The 21,291-nt window shown below is 40.4% G+C and overlaps 1 protein-coding gene across 9 annotated transcripts in view; it reads left to right on the forward strand.

The window, feature by feature from the left end:
* LOC109904481 (sodium channel subunit beta-1) overlaps positions 1-21,291 on the forward strand; it is a 45,451-nt gene that overhangs the window by 21,566 nt on the left and 2,594 nt on the right. Inside the window, exons 1-7 of one of the 9 annotated variants that reach the window (XM_031788495.1) lie at positions 5,866-6,207; positions 7,571-8,030; positions 8,184-8,405; positions 8,565-8,731; positions 17,212-17,449; positions 17,642-17,783; positions 19,296-19,370. In XM_031788495.1, the coding sequence (XP_031644355.1) occupies positions 8,357-8,405; positions 8,565-8,731; positions 17,212-17,449; positions 17,642-17,783; positions 19,296-19,365 (666 nt within the window). In that variant the 5' untranslated portion in view covers positions 5,866-6,207; positions 7,571-8,030; positions 8,184-8,356 and the 3' untranslated portion in view covers positions 19,366-19,370. Of the gene's footprint in view, positions 1-5,794; positions 8,031-8,183; positions 8,406-8,564; positions 8,732-17,110; positions 17,450-17,641; positions 17,784-18,094; positions 18,109-19,295; positions 19,371-21,291 lie in introns of those variants that run through there. The other 8 variants (XM_031788494.1, XM_031788497.1, XM_031788493.1 and 5 more) reach the window with 8 other exon arrangements.

The raw sequence follows: 21,291 nt of genomic DNA on the forward strand, positions 1-21,291 counted from the left end.
ATATGTGTACATTATCAGTGGCTTAAAAATACTTTAAAGTACTACTTAAGCAGTTTTTGGGGGTATCTGTACTTTACTTTACTATTCATATTTTTGACTACTTTTACTTTTACTTCACTACATTACTAAAGTAAATTATGGACTTTTTACTCCATATATATTCTCTGACACCCAAAAGTACTCATTACATTTCGAATGCTTAGCAGGACAGGAAAATGATCTAATTCACACACTTATCAAGAGAACATCCCTGGTCATCCCTACTGCGTCTGATCTGGCGGAATCAGTAAACACATGCTGCATTTATAAATTGAGAGTTGGGAGCGTGCCCCTGGCTATCTGTAAAGAAATAAAAACTAGAAAATGTGGCTGTCTGCTTTGCTTTAATATAAGGAATTTGAAATTATTTATACATGTTCTTTTACTTTTGAAATGCAAGTACATTTTAGCAATTACATTTACTTTTGATACTTAAGTATATTTAAATCCAAATACTTTTAGACTTTTACTCAAGTAGTTTTTACTGGGTGACTTTCACTTTTACTTGAGTCATTTACTATTAAGGTACCTTTACAAGTGGGTACTTTTTCCACCACTGTACATTACAACCCATGCAAGAATCAGAATGCATGATTTGCCACCAGTACTTGAAAAAGTTAATACAATGTCAAATAAATAAATAATTACCACTCAAACCCTTTTGTGATAGTGATTTATGGATACAAGTGGCCCGTGCCGGTGTTACGAAACTGATGATTTGTCACCACAGATAGTTTGTTTACATTTCTACCATTGTGACTAGTGGTCGTGTTGGGGACAACAGTTGTTGACAACTGCAGCATTGTAGCTAAACCTAACCTGCTGCGTTAGTTCTCCTAATCTGCCATGTTAATTATTCTAATCTGCTATATAAACAAACCATAGGTGGAGACAAATCTTCAATATCCCCACACCGGCAACCAATCATGTCACCCGTGACACTCTCTTGGAGCCCCTCAGTGTTGTTACTTATGCATGTATCTAGTGGGCTAAGCAGCAGCATTAGCAATGTCTTTCAAAATGAGACAACTCACAAATGTCGAAATTCAATGACAATGATTCTGAATATGTCAGTGAGGAATCAGATTATGTCAGTGACAGTGAGGATCTGTCCCCAAACCTTGTGGCCATTGAGAGCCCTGAATCTGAGGACCCCTTGCCTACTGACGAACTCCCAGATCCCTCTGAAGATACTGGTAGTGATGTAGGCAGACCAACAGTTGGTGAAGTACAGTAGGTCTGTAGAAGAAGGAAGTCCTTCAGCCATTTCACCCTTCCTGGCCCTGATGTTGGCTTTGATGAGTCCCAGTCTGGACTGCAAAGCTCCTTTTTTTGTAATTGGACATAGAGTTCACATACAAATCAAATACGAACTGTGTTATGCAATTATATTGACAACATCTCACCCACCTCACCACTCCCTCAGAGTTAATTTCTGCAAAGGTATATAGTTATAATCTTTAAGAATAGGAAGTTAGGATAGCCTAAACATGTGAAAGTTGGTTTGGTGTCTCTAGCAAGAACGGTTCAAGAGTTACTGTTGGTGAGTTAATTTATGCACATTTATATAATTGTAGTTTATAAAAATAAAAATAAATGGAAGTTAGGATTGCCTGAACTTGTGAATTTGGTTTGGTGTCTCTAGTTTAAATAGGTTCAAGAGATACTGTGGGTTGGTTATTTTATGCAAATTTAAGCAAAATTATATAATTACAGTTCGTTTATGTAGTTATAGTTGTTCAAATTATTTAAGAATTGGAAGTTGGGATAGACTGAACATGAGAAAGTTGGTTTGGTGTCTCTAACTTGAAGAGTTCAAGATTTACGGTTGGTGAGTTCAATTATGCTAATTTATATAGTTATCGTTGATAGAAATTCTTTAAGCATTTGAAGTTAGGAGAGCCTGAACATGAGAACATTGGTTTGGTATCTCTAGCTTCAATGGTTCAAGAGTTACTGTTAGTGAGATACTTTATGCTAATTTATGCTAACTTATATAGTTCAAATTGATAAAGGTTTTTAAGAATTAGAAGTTAGGATAGCCTCAACATCTAAAAGTTGGTTTGATGTGTCTATCTTGAACAGTTCAAGAGTTACAGTTCAACTCTTTACAGACCGACAGCTCTTCAGAGACAGCTCCATAACACCATGGCTGTACTAAATTCCATGGGGAAAATAATGGGGACCGTAAAAATATCTGAACACTATGACGATTATGCGCCCACACACACACTCAATTACACGCTCTGCTTACACATACGGATGGACACACTTGATCTCGTTCTCTTCATTCACTTTCTCTCTCCTCTCCTCTCCCTCTCTTTTATTATCAAGAACTTCTCTATAATTCTATGTTTTTTGTTTGTCTTTCTTTTGTATGGTCTTTGTCCACATGTTTACCTATGTTTACATCAAGCAATGGAAAGATATCAGAACAGGGATGTTGGGGAATAATAGCATATTGTACGGGATACATTTGTACTGTAGTGAAGCCAACTCTGTAGTAATGCAATGTCTCTTTCATAATCATGTGAAACGTCAATTACTATGGAAATGCTGGGATGTGGTTTTCTACTAAAATTATGTTTAACGTAATTATGATGCAACTATGATGGTGATATGATATGGATTGCAATTATTATGCTGAATATTAAGGCCATTTTCACTTCATGTTACAAACATAGACACTCAACCATGCAAATTGGCTTGGTAATTATTTATTTGGACATCACACATATAATCGTACTCTTATCCAGAAATCATACACACATCCAATATCACACACGTAGTATCCTGACCCTTATTTTTTGTTTTACATCTGTGGCACTGGCTCACAGGCAAACAGGCAAGGGAATAAAACATGTCAAAAATAACAAAAAGAGTTGGGTTTCCAGCAAACTGACTTTTTGTGGATAAAAGGCTGTGCGTGATGACGTCGTGCACATACAAAATACTTTTACCATTAAATTCCCATGAATGAAAAATACAAGTTAAATGGGTTTCCATATTTCCATCTCTACTGATGGTTTGTCACAAAAACTGTGCCCACTCTGGTCTTGGAACATGCGCTCTAGCCAACAGCTTGCAGATACAGTGCGGGTTGGCTGCCTACATTATGAAATTATAATGGATAAGAGTGATATTATTTGTATTTGACAAATGGCAACCAAGCATCAATCATCATGTCACCAGAATAACACCCTCGATATTTATTGGAAAGACACGTCAAGCTTGCACCTTGCACATTTACCATCCTGTGAAGTTCATAATTTATTTAATCTGTAGCCGAATAAACTGCATTCTTTCCCAAGTCACAGTGGGTAGACCACACGGCATTTCATCACGTGACTCCAAGTTTACTTCGATATGATGGTTATTATATAATTTCCACCGGCATTTCTCACATGATTAATTTTACCGACAGAGGTCCCACAATGTCGAACGAACAAATAGTCTGTCTGCATTTATAAATTGTACATGCATTTCATGTTTCCATCAGCCCAGTCGTGATTTTTTTTAAAGCTTCATCCACATACAAGTTTTTGTCATTTTTTTAATATAATATATTTTTGGGGGGTTGTTTAAAAAAAGAATATACATTTATTTATTGCAACAATAATAACAATATTACACATCATGAAATGGTTGGATGGGAACGTGGTTTGTAGCTATGCCCAGTGATTTTTTTGTCGACATTTAGTTCACTAAATAATAATTATCATGTGCCAACATATCGCCAAGGTCCATGCCATTGTGAAACTTTCACTCCTGTAGATCTGGAATAATTGGATTGTGAAACTTGCCAGCCACCTAGACAAGCAGGGAAGCAATTCAGGCATTTTTGAAAGGCAGGACAATTGTTGTCCTTTAAAGAAACTTCATTTTTATAGTTGACATTTTTTATTTTGCTAGCAGTAGGCATTTAGAATTAAATGGGGAGTGGAGTTTATAGTTACGTGATTACATCATGTACCTTCAAATGTATTCGGCAATCATAATTCATAAGAAAAACACATTTTCGCCATAATTTGCCTCAGTAAAAAAAGTTTGACAAAATACAAATTCACACTTGTCAAATGGATTAAAATGTTTTCGATCTTTAGAAAATGTCTCCTATATCTTTGTTTCCGTTACAAGTCGCAATGATACATTTTTGGGGGGTCAATCGGTCAATGGAAACCTGCCTGTAGCTTCCATCCAATTGGCGATAGATTTTCATGTGAATACTTTAGAATCCACATAAAGAAAATATGAGCATTTCCAACCTTTGATATTGAGTGATGACATAGCAAGCCTATTTTTTCGCTGAAGTATTCATGTACCGAATAAAAATCTAATGTTCACTGGGTTTCCATCGCATTTTCAACTCTACAATAGTTTTGTCATAAAAACTGTTGTGTTAAATAGAAAATGTGCCTACTCTGGTTTTGGAACCTGTGCTCTAACTAACAGCTCACAGATACAGTGCGGTGTGGTTAGGCTGTGAAGGTTGTCTAGTCTACATTATGAGATTATTATGGATAAGAGTGATAATATTTGTATTTGTCAAACAGCAGTCAAGACAGAATAAGACCCCAGAATAAGACCCTCCATATTTATTGATTAAGGTATTCACTTTCTTTACAATAGATGTTTAAACCCAGACAGCTTTTAGGGAAACACTTGTGACCTCTCTTTGAGAGAAGAAGAGTAGCCAGCTGCAGTGGCGGCCTGGGCCGGTGGGGCTTTTGAGCCCCACATTTTTAGCAAAATATATATTTATATAATGATAATCTTTTGGGGGGCTTGCTTATTTTGGAACAAAAAAAAAGATATCAATGTGTTAATAAAGCCGCATACACTCTTTTTTGTTTTCTTGAGTAAGGCAGCTCCAAAATGCTGGTGTTTTAGCCTAGCTCAGTGCTTTCTGTGGTGGTGGGGCGAGCCAGCAAAAAATAGGAGCGTTGCGCCGTGATTGGCTCTGTGTTCTGTCACTCATGGGGACACTATGTCATTGCGAAGTTAATGTCCTTAGTAAGGGTAGACATCTTTGGGTCCTGCCATAGAGTTTTATTACAAGTTCCCTTCCAAGAAGCCTCAAGGTCATTGGCCACAGATAAAATTAAATCAAATCGCATTATATGTACAGTAGCTTTGATTGGACTGATCATGTCAACATCTTACTTAGCTAGCAGTCATCATCATGAATCAGTTTGACAATCTACTGTCAAATAATTTTTAATCCTTGTCATATGAAGAGAAATAATGAAGTGAAATTATAGATAAAAGGTATCGGTGCTCATCGGCCATTGGACATAAAGATTACACAACAAGTTGGAAATTGCAAATTCAACAATGAGCCGTTTGGAAGGAATCAGTGGCTAACTGCAGGCAGTGCAAAGCAACAGGTAGCCTGCTATTCAAAATGGATTTTTTTTCTTCAGAGTTCCCCCCATAAATCCAGAGAATGCCAGACTTTGATGACAAAGTTTGATGACAAAACCCCCAAGTCAGAACAGTAGGCAAAATGAATAGATGAAAATAGACCAAATTATCAGGGTGAGGCACATGGGCTACTAACAGCTTACTACACAACATACGGTTAGTATTACTTTCTTAGCTACAGTATTACATACCTCCCTGGCATATTATATCATTTATACTGCAGCATACAATACATTTTTTAACTCAGTGCTGTGCTCACTTGAACAGGACAGTGACGCTGCGTTTTTTTTTTTAAGTCAGTAAAAGAGGCTGTATGAACTGTTTCGCTGCCAGACAAGGCTCCGCTGATAGCCAGTTGTAGCAGTGGTAAGGTGTTGGGACTGCTAGGACTTTTCTTGTGAAGGCGAACCTCATTCAACTATTGTGGCTATTCCTTGTGGCTAGCTTCACACAGTTGTCCTGCTCAGCTTCGAAGATGCTGCAGTCAGATGCACTGCGGTAAAAAATAACGCCAGACAGGGAGGGAGAAAGAAGTTTGTATTATTCGCAATGCCAGCCCGTGAGAAATATCCAGGGTCCTTTGATGCGTGGGATAATTTTTGCCACTCAAAAGAACAGCGCTTCATTAAATAATTTGTTGATCCTTCAAAAGGAAAGGATAGGCTACATTTTTCCCCGGAGAACGGACAAATCGGGATAAGGAGGCTATTTCTTTCAGAAGGGACAACGTGAGGGCAGTAAAATGTGAGACAATGCAAAATATGATTATTTAAACCAAATAGTGCAATAAAACATTTACAGTGTTCCTAAAAAAAATATAGATATATAATTGGTATGTAGCTTATGTAGCCTAGGTCGTCTTTCATATGGCATGCAATTCATTATTAATGTAGCCTATTCTGTGGCATGCGATTTCACATTAGCCTATTTAGCCAGATTATTCAAATAAGCATAATATATAAACTAATTTCAAAGCTATGCCATCTTTAGTGGTGCACTGCCTTTATAACCATGTGAATATCATTTAGAACTAGGCCTATTATTCTAATAGAACATCAGACTACAGTTGGTATAAATAGCCTGTAAAGATAATAATAGCTCAGTGTAATTGATATTAAGACTTCAGGGAACTGATAATCCCAGGCCAGTGTGTAGATTTGTAAACACTTTGTGTCAACAAAGATCTGGAACAATAGAAAAATATGACCATAATCACAGCTATAGTTTAGCGATACACTGAGCTCCAAAAGTATTGGGACAGTGACTCATTTTTTGGTTGTTTTGGCTTTGTACTCCAGCACTTTGGATTTGAAATGATACAATGACTATGAGGTTAAAGTGCAGACTGTCAGGGGTATTTTCATCCATATCTGTTGACCCGTTTAGGAATTACAGCATGTTTTGTACATAGTCACCCCATTTTATGGGATCTAAAGTATTGGGACAAATTCACTTATATGTGTATTAAAGTTGTCAAACATTTAGTGTTTGGTCCCATATTCCTAGCATGCAATGATTACATCAAGCTTGTGACTTCAGATTATTTTGTGTCCAATATAAATGAATGGTGTGTGTAAATGTGGAGTCCCTTTTATTGTAAATAAGAATATAGTATGTTTTGTAAACCCTTCTACATTAATGTGGATGCTACCGTGATTACAGAGAATCCCGAATAACTATGTACAAAAAGGGCTATAATTAAACGGTTCACCTGATTTGGATGAAAATACCTTCAAATTAAAGCTGACAGACTGCACTTTAACCTCATAGTCATTATATAATTTCAAATCCAAAGTGCTAGAGTACAGAGCCAAAACAACAACAAATGTGTGCTTGTTCTTCTGCTTGTTCTCTAGAAGGTCAGTTCTTAGCCTATTGGCGTTTCATAGTTTACACTTTATTAGAGTGAGTAATCATCCACTCAAAGGAACATTATTTAATTAAAATCAACAAGCTCCAGAGTCTTCCTATAACACTTTAATTGTAAACAAATATTCATGATAATACTTGCATGTATCCTCACTGTGCATGGAAACAGTAGCCTATGTAACAAAGTCAATTAATTAATGCAATAGTCTTTGATGAAAATATTTTTTTCCATTTAAAGAGAAGTGCATGGCACCAAGAGCATGGCACCAAGAAGCATGGCACCAAGAGCATGGCACCAAGAGCATAGCACCAAGAGCATAGCACCAAGAGCATAATAGCACCAAGAGCATAATAGCACCAAGAGCATAATAGCACCAAGAGCATAATAGCACCAAGAGCATAATAGCACCAAGAGCATAATAGCACCAAGAGCATAATAGCACCAAGAGCATAATAGCACCAAGAGCATAATAGCACCAAGAGCATAATAGCACCAAGAGCATAATAGCACCAAGAGCATAATAGCACCAAGAGCATAATAGCACCAAGAGCATAATAGCACCAAGAGCATAGCACCAAGAGCATAGCACCAAGAGCATAGCACCAAGAGCATAGCACCAAGAGCATAGCACCAAGAGCATAGCACTTGCAAAGCCAGGATGGTGGGTTCCATTCCCGGGACCACCAGTGAGTAAAATGTATGCATGCATGTCTGTAAATTGCTTTGGATAAAAGCATCTGCTTGATGACATATATTTGTATTATTATTATATTAAGTGTTAGTTTAAGTATTTTATCATGTCAAATGTAGTATTGAAGGTGTTGGGACTTCTATTGTTGTTATTTCTAAGGTAATTTTGGAGGAAGCAACTTCAGTCCCTACCATTTCTTACTTTGCTCAAACAACGTCTTCCTGGATAACATCTCAAAGGAATATCTTACAATCAAGTGTTCAAAGAAGAGCCTTTTTTAGGCTTCTCAGCCCTAGGATCTGTACTTTCATTGCTACATTACACTTAAGGACATGTCTGCTGTGCGACTGCTGCTCCTGTTTCTGCTTTGTTCCCATTTTGGTAAGTGGAGTTGACCACCGTTGTGGATTGACCATTTGTGTATAGTCACATCTTTCAGTATATGGATATTCTTCAGTGTACTATTGAATTATGAATCTACCCATTTCTACAACCAAAATGTTAAGCACTAATAACATGTCTTCTCTCTTCTGTATCAAGTTTCCCTGTGCCATGGGGCCTGTTCAGAGGTGGACTCGGACACTGAGGCCGTTGCAGGCAAAGGGTTCAAACTGGGCTGCATCTCCTGTAAGATGAGGCCTGAGGTGGAGGCTTCTGCCACGGTCAACTGGTATTTCAAGGCCAAAGGGGAAGCTGAATTTGCTCATGTGAGTATCTGAGATGGATTATGATTGCTATAGTATTCCAAATTGCTGCCACAGCAGTAGATTGTAGGATTACGCTTCAATCACACCGACAGCGTCATTGCAGATTGGTTTACGTTGTGCTTTAGACAAACCTGTCTTACTCCGTATGGTCCAGAGCCCATCCTTAAGCCCACAACCACAAGGCACAACACACAAAGGTTTGCACGCTTACATGCACATGCACATGCACATGCACACACGCACGCACATACCCCAATGCCCAACCACATAATATGGCAGAGTGCTGCGTGCAGTTCAGATGGAATCAATCTGGATTACATTTTAGATCTCAGAGATCACTAGGGCCACTGGGACAGCCGATAGGCAGATACAGTGCATTCGGAAAGTATTCAGACCCCTTGACATATTTCACATTTTGTTACGTTACAGCCTCGTTCTAAAATGTATAAAATATTTTTTCCCCCTCATCAATCTACACACAATACCCCATAATGACAAAGCAAAAACAGGTTTAGAATATTTTTTGCAATTGTATAAAAATGTTTACATTAATGACTTATTTATTCAGACCCTTTGCTATGAGACTCGAAAATGAGATCAGGCGCATCCTGTTTCCAATGATTGTCGTTGAGATGTTTCTACAACTTGATTGGAGTCCACCTGCGGTAAATTCAATTGCTTGGACATGATTTGGAAAGGCACAAAACTGTCTATATAAGGTTGACAGTGAATGTCAGAGCAAAAACCAAGCTATGAGGTTGAAGGAATTGTCCATAGAGCAAAACACCAGTCTCAACGTCAATAGTGAAGAGGCGACTCCAGGATGCAGGCATTCTAGGCAGAGCTCCTCTGTCCAGTGTCTGTGTTCCTTTGCCCATCTTAATATTTTATTTTTATTGGCCAGTCTGAGATATGGCTTTTTCTTTGCAACTCTGCCTAGAAGGCCAGCATCCTTGAGTCGCCTCTTGACGTTGAGACTGGTGTTTTGCGGATACTATTTAATGAAGCTGCCAGTTAAAAAAAATAAAAATCTATTTCACCTTTATTTAACCAGGTAGGCTAGTTGAGAACAAGTTCTCATTTACAACTGCAACCTGGCCAAGATAAAGCAAAGCAGTGCGACACAAACAACAACACAGAGTTACGCATGGAATAAACAAGCGTACAGTCAATAACACAATAGAAAAATAAGTCTATATACAGTGTGTGCAAATGGCGTGAGGAGGAAAGGCAATAAATAGGCCATTACAATTTAGCAAATTAACACGGGAGTGATAGATGAGCAGATGGTGATGTGCAAGCGGAAATACTGGTGTGCAAAACAGCAGAAAAGTAAATAAAACAATATGGGGATGAGGTAGTGAGATTGGGTGGGCTATGTACAGCTGCAGCGATCGGTTAGCTGCTCAGATAGCTGATGTTTAAAGTTAGTGAGGGAGATTTAAGTCTCCAGCTTCAGTGATTTTTGCAATTCGTTCCAGTCATTGGCAGCAGAGAACTGGAAGGAAAGGCGGCCAAAGGAAGTGTTGGCTTTGGGGAGGACCAGTGAGATATACCTGCTGGAGCGCGTGCTATGGGTGGGTGTTGTTATCATGACCAGTGAGCTGAGATAAGGAGGAGCTTTAGATGACCTGGAGCCAGTGGGTCTGGCGACGAATATGGAGCGAGGGCCAGCCGACTAGAGCATACAGGTTGCAGTGGTGGGTGGTATAAGGGGCTTTGGTAACAAAACGGATGGCACTGTGATAGACTGCATCCGGTTTGCTAAGTAGAGTATTGGAAGCTATTTTGTAAATTACATCGCCGAAGTCGAGGATCGGTAGGATAGTCAGTTTTACGAGGGTATGTTTGGCGGCGTGAGTGAAGGAGGCTTTGTTGCGAAATAGGAAGCCGATTCTAGATGTCATTTTGGATTGGAGATGTTTAATATGAGTCTTGAAGGAGAGTTTTACAGTCTAGCCAGACACCTAGGTATTTGTAGTTGTCCACATATTCTAAGTCAGAACTGTTCAGAGTAGTGATGCTAGTCAGGCAGGCGGGGGCGGGCAGTGAACGGTTGAAAAGCATGCATTTGGTTTTACTAGCATTTAAGAGCAGTTGGAGGCCATGGAAGGAGTGTTGTATGAAGCTCATTTGGAGTTTAGTTAACACAGTGTCCAAAGAAGGGCCAGATGTATACAGAATGGTGTCGTCTGCTTAGAAGTGGATCAGGGAATCACCCGCAGCAAGAGCGACATCGTTGATATATACAGCGAAAAGAGTCGGCCTGAGAATTGAACCCATGTGGTACCCCCATAGAGACTGCCAGAGGTCCGGACAACAGGCCCTCCGATTTGACACACTGTCTGAGAAGTAGTTGGTGAACCAGGCAATGCAGTCATTTGAGAAAGCAAGGCTGTTGAGTCTGCCGATAAGAATACGGTGATTGACAGAGCCGAAAGCCCTTGGCCAGGTCGATGAAGACGGCTGCACAGTACTGTCTTTTATCTATGGCGGTTATGATATTGTTTAGTACCTTGAGCGTGGCTGAGGTGCACCCATGACCAGCTCGAAAACTGGATTGCACACTGGAGAAGGTACTGTGGTATTCGAAATGATCTGTTTATTAACTTGGCTTTCGAAAACTATAGAAAGGCAGGGCAGGATGGATATAGGTCTATAACAGTTTGGGTCTGGAGTGTCACTCCCTTTGAAGGATCTTGGACAATTTGAAAGAGAGGTTGAACAGACTGGTAATAGGGTTGCAACAATGGCGGTGGATAATTTTAGAAAGGGATGGTCCAGATTGTCTAGCCCAGCTGATTTGTACGGGTCCAGGTTTGCAGCTCTTTCAGAATATCTGCTATCTGGATTTGGTTGAAGGAGAGGCTGGGGAGGCTTGGGCATGTAGCTGCGGGGGGTGGGTGCTGTTGGCCGGGGTTGGTGTAACCAGGAGGAAAGCATGGCCAGACGTAGAGAAATGCTTATTGAAATTCTCAATTCTCGTGGATTTATTAGTGGTGACAGTGTTACCTAACCTCAGTGCAGTGGGCAGCTGGGAGGAGGTGCTCTTATTCTTCATGGACTTTACAGTGTCCCAGAACTTTTTAGAGTTTGTGCTACAGGATGCAAATATCTGTTTGAAAAAGCTAGCCTTAGCTTTCCTAACTGCTTGTGTATATTGGTTCCTAACTTCCCTGAAAAGTTACATATCACAGGGGCAATTCGATGCTAATGCAGAACGCCACAGGATGTTTTTATGCTGGTCGAGGACAGTCAGGTCTGGATTGAACCAAGGGCTATATCTGTTCTTAGTTCTACATTTTTTGAAAGGGGCATGCTCATTTAAAATGGTGAGGAAATTACTTTTAAAGAATGACCAGGCATCCTCGACTGACGGGATGAGGTCAATATCCTTCCAGGATACCCGGGCCAGGTTGATTAGAAAGGCCTGCTCGCAGAAGTGTTTTAGGGAGCGTTGGACAGTGATGAGGGGTGGTCGTTTGACGTCGGACCCATAGTGGATGCAGGCAATGAGGCAGTGATCGCTGAGACCCTGATTGAAAACAGCAGAGGTGTATTTGGAGGGCAAGTTGGTCAGGATGATATCTATGAGGGTGCCCATGTTTACGGATTTAGGGTTGTACCTTATGGGTTCCTTGATAATTTGTGTGAGATTGAGGGCATCTAGCTTAGATTGTAGGACGGCCGGGGTGTTAAGCATATTCCAGTTTAGGTCACCTAACAGAACGAACTCTGAAGATAGATGGGGGTGCAATCAATTCAAATATGGTGTCCAGGGCACAGCTGGGAGCTGAGGGGGGTCTATAACAGGTGGCAACAGTGAGAGATTTATTTCTGGAGAGATTCATTTTTTAAATTAGAAGCTCAAACTATTTGGGCATAGACCTGGAAAGTATGACAGAACTTTGCAGGCTATCTCTGGAGTAGATTGCCACTCCTCCCCCTTTGGCAGTTCTATCTTAATGGAAAAGGTTGTAGTTGGGAATGGAAATCTCAGAATTTTTGGTGGCCTTCCTAAGCCAGGATTCAGACACGGCAAGGACATCAGGGTTGGCGGAGTGTGCTAAGCAGTGAGTAAAACAAACTTAGGGAGGAGGCTTCTGATGTTAACATGCATGAAACCAAGTTTTTTTTTTCGGTTACAGAAGTTAACAAATGAGAGTGGCTGGGGACACGGAGGGCCTGGGTTAACCTCCACATCACCCGAGGAACAGGGGAGGAGTAGGATGAGGGTACGGCTAAAGGCTATCAAAACTGGTTGTCTAGTGCGTTGGGGACAGAGAATAAAAGGAGCAGATTTATGGGCGTGGTAGAATAGATTCAAGGCATAATGTACAGACACGGGTATGGTGGGTTGCGGGTACAGTGGAGGAAAACCCAGGCACCGAGTGATGAAAAGAGAGGTTGCATCTCTGGGCGGGCTAGTTATGCTGGGTGAGGTCACTGCATGTGTGGGAGGTGGGACAGGGATCTGAGGCATGTTGAGTGGGTCTAGGGGCTCCGCAGTAAACTAAAACAATGATAACTATCCTAAACAACAGTGTACAAGGCAAATTGACATTTGAGAGAGACATACAGCGAGGCATAAAGCAATCACAGGTGTTGATTGGATTACAATGGGTAAGACAACAACAGCTAATCAGCTTAGACAACAACAGGTAAAATGGCGATGACAGGGCAGACAGGGTTGGTTAACTACGACAGATAAACAAAAAATAAACTAAATGGAATACTGTGATTAATGAACAGTCCAGCAGGCATCAGCTATGTAGCCAAGTGATCATAGGGTCCAGTGAACAGCAATAGATGGAACAGGGAAGCCCGAGGGGTAGTCGTTACTACTCAAGCACGCGGGGGATACAGCGTTTAAAGTTAGCAGGCCGGGGTAAGAAGAAGTGTCTGCTCCGACGTCCTGCAAAGGCCAGTTGAGGGCACAGCGGATGAAGTTACGTCGGCAGACAAGTCGTGGTAGTACGTGTGGGCGCCATGTCGACAAAGGGTCCGAGCCAGATGGCGAAAGGGATATTGTAGTTGTAGTAATTTCGTTTGCTAGCCGGGAGATGCGCCCAGCTCGCGGCTAACTGGTGCTAGCTTTGGGGCAGGGGCGTCAGCCACTATCGCCATTCGGTAGCAGCTAGCTAGCAGCGATGATCCGATGCAAAGGTCCAGAGCTTTCGGCAAGGATCTGGTGGAGTAGTGGATTCTAGCCGTGTTGGTGTAGAGTCCGGGAGGCATCGGCTGAGTTGCCGAGTGATCACAGAGTAGACCGGGAGGTGGCCAGTTGACTAGCTCAGGACTAGCTTCGGGGCTGGGTCACTCGGTGGCAGATAGCTAGCTGTGATGATCAGGAGCAATGGCCAAGGGTTTACGGCAGGAATCCGGGGTTGTAGTGGAGAAAACACTCTGATACTGGCAGACTGGCAAGTATTATCCAGGCAATTTGTTTTTTAAATGGCTGGTGTCTGTGCAGAAGGTAAAGGCTGCTAGCAGAGGCTAACAATGACTAAATAACTAGTCGCTAATTAGCTGGTTAGCTTCTGATGGAGGTTCTGGCTATAAGGTCTAAAAAAATAGCAGATCCGTGTCACATTGGGTGAGGCGGGTTACCGGAAGTTATATTTATTTTAAAAATGGAAAAGAGATTGAAAATAAATGGAGATATATACAACAAAAAAAATACAAAAGGAAACGAGAGGACGACAAACCACGTCTGTACTGCTACGCCATCTTGGATCTTGGATCAGTTTGCACAGATGAGGACTTGTGAGGTGTCTGTTTCTCAAACTAGACACTCTAATGTACTTGTCCTCTTGCTCATTTGTGCACCGGGTCCTCTCACTCCTCTTTCTATTCTGTTTAGGACCAGCACTGTTCTGTGAAGGGCGTAGTACACAGCGTTATACGAGATCTTTAGTTTATTGGCAATTTCTTGCATGCAATAGCCTTCATTTCTCAGAACAAGAATAGACTGACGAGTTTCAGAAAAAAATGAGTTTGTTTCTGGCCATTTTGAGCCTGTAATCAAACCCACAAATGCTGATGCTCCAGATACTCAACTAGTTTAAAGAAGGCCAGTTTTATTGCTTCTTTAATTAGATAAACAGTTTTCAGCTGTGCTAACATAATTGCAAAAGGCTTTTCTAATGATCAATTAGCTTTTTAAAATTATACTTGGATTAGCTAACACAACGTGCCATTGGAACACAGGAGTGATGGTTACTGATAATGGGCCTCTGTACACCAACTTTTGAACGGTTGTGTAATTCTGCTTTGAAAGTTGCTAAACTTGTAACCTCACTTTTGAGAAAATGGCCTTTGAATGTGTTGGTAGCTACTGGAGAGTTCTTCTTTGTCTATAACAATTTAGCATCGATCACACCCTCTTAAGCTTTAGCCCCACCCATCTCTTTAAGGACTGATCAGAGTGTTCTGTCCTAACAACAGCAGTCAAGCACCCAGGCTAACTGGCTAAAGTTGTCTAGCTTGCTAGCTACTTCCAAACACAAATGAGAGAAGAGCTCTAGGTTAGGATGTTTTCATGTTATCCAGGGTGTTGGTGACTGCAACTGTGCTGCTGGAAACAATTTGTTTCCTCCAGCAAGGTCCTTTGCTGTTGTTCTGGGATTGATTTGCACTTTTCACACCAAAGTACGTTCATCTCTAGGAGACAGAACGCGTCTCCTTCCTAAGTGGTATGACGGCTGCGCGGTCCCATGGTGTTTATACTTGCGTGCTATTGTTTGTACAGATGAACGTGATACCTTCAGGCGTTTGGAAATTGCTCCCAAGGATGAATCAGACTTGTGGAGGTGTCCACTTTTTTTTTGAGGTCTTGGCTGATTTCTTTTGATTTTCCCATGCTGTCAAGCAAAGAGGCACTGAGTTTGTAGGTAGGTCTTGAAATACATCCACTGGTACCCCTCCAATTGACTCAAATGATGTCAATTAGCCTATCAGAAGCTTCTAAAGCCATAACATAATTTTCTGGAATTTTCCAAGCTGTTTAAAGGCACTGTCAAAGTAGTGTATGTAAACTTCTGACCCACTGGAATTGTGATACAGTGAATTATAAGTGAAATAATCTGCCTGTAAACGATTGTTGGAAAAATTACTTGTGTCATGCACAAGTCTTAAACGACTTGCCAAAACTATAGTTTGTTAACAAGAAATGTGTGGAGTGGTTGAAAAACTAGTTTTAATAATGACTCCAACCTAAGTGTATGTAAACATCTGACTTCAACTGTAGGTAAACAATTAACCATAATCCCAACTCATGACGTTACTACCCTGCATGAATGTACAGGTAGCTAACCATCCAGGTTCAATGTTAGCTAGCTATAACTAGCAAGTAAATTGCTCAGAGATACAAATAATAAGATTATGCATGTAATGTTATTGAGTGAACCAGCTAATGTTAACTAGTCAGTTAAGAACAAATTCTTATTTTACAATGACTGCCTACCCTGGCCAAACCCAGGCAACTTTGGGCCAATTGTGCACCACCCTATGGGGCTCCCAATCATAGCTGGTTCTGATACAGCCTGGGATTGAACCAGGGCCTGCAATAATGCCTCTAGCATTGAGATACAGTGCCTTAGACCGCTGCGCCACTCAGGAGCCATGGTTGCCCTTAGTTTGAAGATGTAATCCAGAGACAGGTGTTTCCTCCATCTCCTTAGCTATCATACTCTAATTCCACTGATTTCAAAACTCAGTCCTCCAGAAAGTGGTGTGCAATACTTATGCAGTTCTACTACGCAATATATATATTTTTAATATTAAATTTAATATAAAATACCTCATTGTCGTTAGACAGGATTACCTACACATACTGATCAGCTCAAATAGACAGAAGCGTGCTATGTTGCAGACCAATCTGAACTCATCTCTCGGCATGTCCAGCCCACTCATTATCTCAGCCAATCATGGTTGCTGTCTTTTTCTGTGACTAAACCAACTAGACTCGTAATTTAACAATGTTATTCTTATTTACAGATGGCATACAACTTTGTTTTTAAGGCACATGAAAGTTTACATGTTCCAGAAGGCATTTCTGCAAAAAAACGCATTTTGATAAAATCAAAAAGTTGACATTCAAATGGCTCTCCTGTGAAGTAGTGACCCTTCGACATATGCCTAGTTTCCTGAAACGAGTCACAAATGTGCAAACTTTTCTAAAAACCTCTTTTGCTTTGTCATTAAGGTGTATTGTGTGTAGATTGATGATATATATATATTTTTTAAATACATTTTTGAATAAGGCTGTAACAAAATGTGGAAAAAGTCTAGGGGTCTGAATACTTTCCGAATGCTCACAGCTACTGTATGTAACTTTGGGTATACTTTCCTAATCAAGGGACCTCTCTCAAAACACAGCTCTATCCTTTGGATGTTGCCAGATATGGGTGGGGATCTAGGAAGTGAACCGAGAGATCTTCAGTGCCAGGGGAACAACCCAGATTTCATTGTGTCATTAGATATATAATTACGATGAGGAGGGCCCCCACATTGTGGATGAGCGCTTTGAGGAGCGCGTCGACTGGAACGGCAGTAAGAGGAGCCAAGACATACAGGATGCATCCATCTACCTCTTCAATGTCACCTTCAATGACTCGGGCACCTACAGTTGCCACTTCCACCGGCTCTTGACGTATGAGTTCTACGAATACCAGACTGTTGTCAGCAAGCTTGTGCACCTGAAAGTGGTGGCTAAAGGTTCAGTATTACAATACAGACATGCTTTTTGTAAGCAATTTGAATTCCGATGTCAATTATCCCGATTGTTAGGAAACATTTAGGACTTGAAATGAAGCTTGTAAGTGTTTTATAAGTGCTAAGAGCCTATGTGGTGCCTACTGAGTGCTTTGACTCCCCCCTCTTTCTCCCATTCTCTCCCTCTCTCTCTAGCCACCAGAGGGACAGCCTCCATAGTCTCTGAGGTGATGATGTATGTGTCCATCATCGGGCTACAGGCTTGGCTCTACATAGAGATGGTATACTGCTTCAGAAAGATCTCAGCTGCAGGAGAGGAAGCATTAAGAGAAAGCGCGTGAGTAACACTGTAACCCTACTTCCTCTCCTGCAGCTGTATCCTTTCGTTTTAGGTCCTCTATTACGGTCTCCCTACATAAAATCTCACTGCCCTTGTCTGTTATGAACCTGTCCATCCTGTTGATTTGTGTTCTCTCCTCTCTCTTCCATAGTGCTGAGTAGTGCAATTCCTCTGTTCCTCCTTGTTCAATATTCTCTCCCTGTACTCTTGTCTGTCTTTCTCTCGATCTTCGTCTTCCTTGCCACTCCCATTCTCTCTCATTCTTTCCATCTCTGTGTCTCACAATCATCACATTTTCCACTCTCTAGAAAAGCCAAAGAAGGTACTTTTCCTGAAAAACGTTTGCTTGCTTGCTTCAGCAGTCTAGAATTATGTATAAATAGCTTAAAAGCTCATGTAAAATTCAAGTTGAAAAGAAGTTGGAGTTAAATATAGTTGTGTCAGGAGGGGAACTCATGTATTCCGTTGACATCACATTTCATTTAACATAAAATGTGTATGATACTACATTTGGCCTTGGTGTTTAGGCTGTGCTCTGTGGGGTGCTGCCAATGTGGGAAAAGTGCTCAATTAATGTATACAATCAAAAGCAAGCTATAGGTAGGGAGCAGAGTATCTGCCATGCCCCGCATAGATAGAATAACAGAACCAAAAGCGGGTGGAGGCTGGGGAGCTGGATGGCAAAAGCACAGCAGTTGCAAGCGATGGTGCTTGCTGAATGGCGAAACTGAATAAGCTGCCATTTAAATAAATGATATTCAGTCTCTGATTGAATGTTAGCTCAGTCGACACTGCTTGCTTCGCTTTGCTACATTAAAGTAATACATCTGGTTACCTAAGTTGGATGCATGGTTGCTTGATAGAAGGATAAAGAAAGTTATTATGGATGGATGGAGTGATGAAAGAAGGTTAGACATGTTGTTGTATGGATAGAGAGGTTAGAGGAGTATGTGGATTGATAGAGGATATGAATGAATAGATAAAAAAGAGTGGAATAGACATAGGAATAGTAGGAGATATGCAGTGTAGTTTAACTTATTGAAATGCTTTAAGTAATGAGAGTGGTTTGAATGGTTATAGATGGATAGATGGAGGGATGAATGATTAAGGTTAGGATGAAAACATAGAGATAGTTAGGATGCAACATTTTATCTGTCCCACTATGAGTTAATAAACAAACTGAAAGGGTGGAGTGTGTTTGTTGTTTGAACAGTTATAGAGCAAAGTCTAGCGATTTAATGCCACCTGTAGTTATGGAATGTTTTCTCACGTATAATTCATTGGCTGATCCCTCCTGATGACCTGCATGGAATTATGTGATCCTTCCTTAATCCATAGGAAGTTGATTATGTCAAAATGGTGTAAGTCCTTAATGGCTCTGCCTATGCTAAAACAGGTATTTGGGCACTAGAGTCCTCTATCAATCTCCATGAGATGAAATATCAGGTTTTTAGGTAATAAGCGGATGATGATATTCTAACCATTTCTATCTTTTCCCTTTCTTTCCAGGAATGCAGAATATTTAGCTATAGCCTCAGAGAGTAAAGATAACTGTGCAGGGGTGCAAGTGGCAGAATAACCCAGGTATGTCATGAAAAAAACTGCTATCAGCAAGTAAAAAGATAAGTAAACTCAAAGTATAAACAATGTAAATGCACAGCACATAGTAGCCTACACAATTAAACTATCAGATTCATGCACATGGAGAGGCATTTTCATCTAACAGAGTTCAACTGTCCTTGACCTCTCTCTTGGCACAGGATACAGTGCCTTCAGAAAGTATTCATACCCCTTATTCCACATTTTGTTGTGTTACAGCCTGAATTCAAAACTGATTAAATAGATTTGTTTTGTCACCCATCTACACACAATACCCCATAATTACAATGTGAAACACATGTATATTTTCTTAATTTTAGCAAATTTAATGGAAATTAAATACAGAAATATCTCATTTAGATAAGTATTAACGGTAGCTCACTCCAGTAACCACGAGCACAGCTGTTCCCTGGTGGCTTTATTCTGTAGTTTTAGTCAGAATTATCACCTACCGTGAGAACAATAAAGTAAATGAAAATACAGTTAAGCACACTCTTACAACTTTCTTGTCTTACGAGTGACTTATTAGCTTGATATAACTCTGAAGTGCTTACACACAAACAGTTTAGCTGGAGCTATAACAGTATCAGATTAAACACATGAATAAAGGAAAAATACCTCATTGTCTGCTTATTGCAGAAGGGAGGAAATCAAAAACGTATTATTCCTGGCATGAATTTACGCTTCATGCTTAATTATTATAACGTTACCGTCTTAACATACACACTTCAACCTTTACTAGCTTTACTACCCCCGAAGACATGGAAACTTAGCTAACACAGCACGGGATTGCCTTCAACGATAATAATCCCCGTTACAACAGTTCTTAGCCACGTAGTTCCACTTGTCTTATCATTTCCCCCGCATAGCGAACACGTAAACAATTCAAACAAAAAAACAACAACTTAGACTTACCGGTTAAATTGTTAGTTACATTAACACCCCTGAGTCAATACATTTTCAAATCAAATCAAATTTTAGTTGTCACATGCGCCGAATACAACAAGTGTTGGCTCATTGTCCTGTGGAAAAACAAATGATAGTCCCACTAAGCCCAAACCAGATGGGATGGTATATCGCTGCAGAATGCTGTGGTAGCCATGCTGGTTATTTGTGCCTTGATTTCTAAATAAATCACAGACAGTGTCACCAGCAAAGCACCCCTACACCATAACACCTCCTCCTCCATGCTTTACAGTGGGAAATACACATTCCAGAGATCATCTGTTCACCCACATCGCGCCTCACAAAGACATGGCGGTTGGAACCAAAAATCTCCAATTTGGACTCTAGACTAAAGGACAAATTTCCACTGGTCTAATGTCCATTGCTCGTGTTTCTTGGCCCAAGCAAGTCTCTTCTTCTAATTTGTGTCCTTCAGTAGTGGTTTCCTTGCAGCAATTCAACAATGAATGCCTGATTCACACAGTTTCTTCTGAACAGTTGTCGTTGAGATGTCTCTGTTACTTGAACTCTGTGAAGCATTTATTTGGGCTGCAATTTCTGACACTGGTAACTCTAATGAACATCCTCTGCAGCAGAGGTAACTCTGGGTCTTCCATTCCTGTGCCGTTCCTCATGCGATCCAGTTTCATCATAGCGCTTCATGGTTTTTGCGACTGCACTTGAACTTTCAAAGTTCTTGAAATGTTCCATATTGACTGAACTTCATGACTTAAAGTAATAATGGACTGTCGTTTCTCTTTGCTTATTTGAGATGTTCTTACTATAAGTTAGGAAGAACGACTTTATCTTTGTAGTGACTGTGTGTATTGATACCCATACACTGCTCAAAAAACTAAAGGGAACACTAAAATAACACATCCTAGATCTGAATGAAGAAATATTCTTATTAAATAGTTTTTTCTTTACATAGTTGAATGTGCTGACAACAAAATCACACAAA

Source organism: Oncorhynchus kisutch, linkage group LG14 (assembly GCF_002021735.2).
Source record: "Oncorhynchus kisutch isolate 150728-3 linkage group LG14, Okis_V2, whole genome shotgun sequence".
NCBI lineage: Eukaryota > Metazoa > Chordata > Actinopteri > Salmoniformes > Salmonidae > Oncorhynchus > Oncorhynchus kisutch.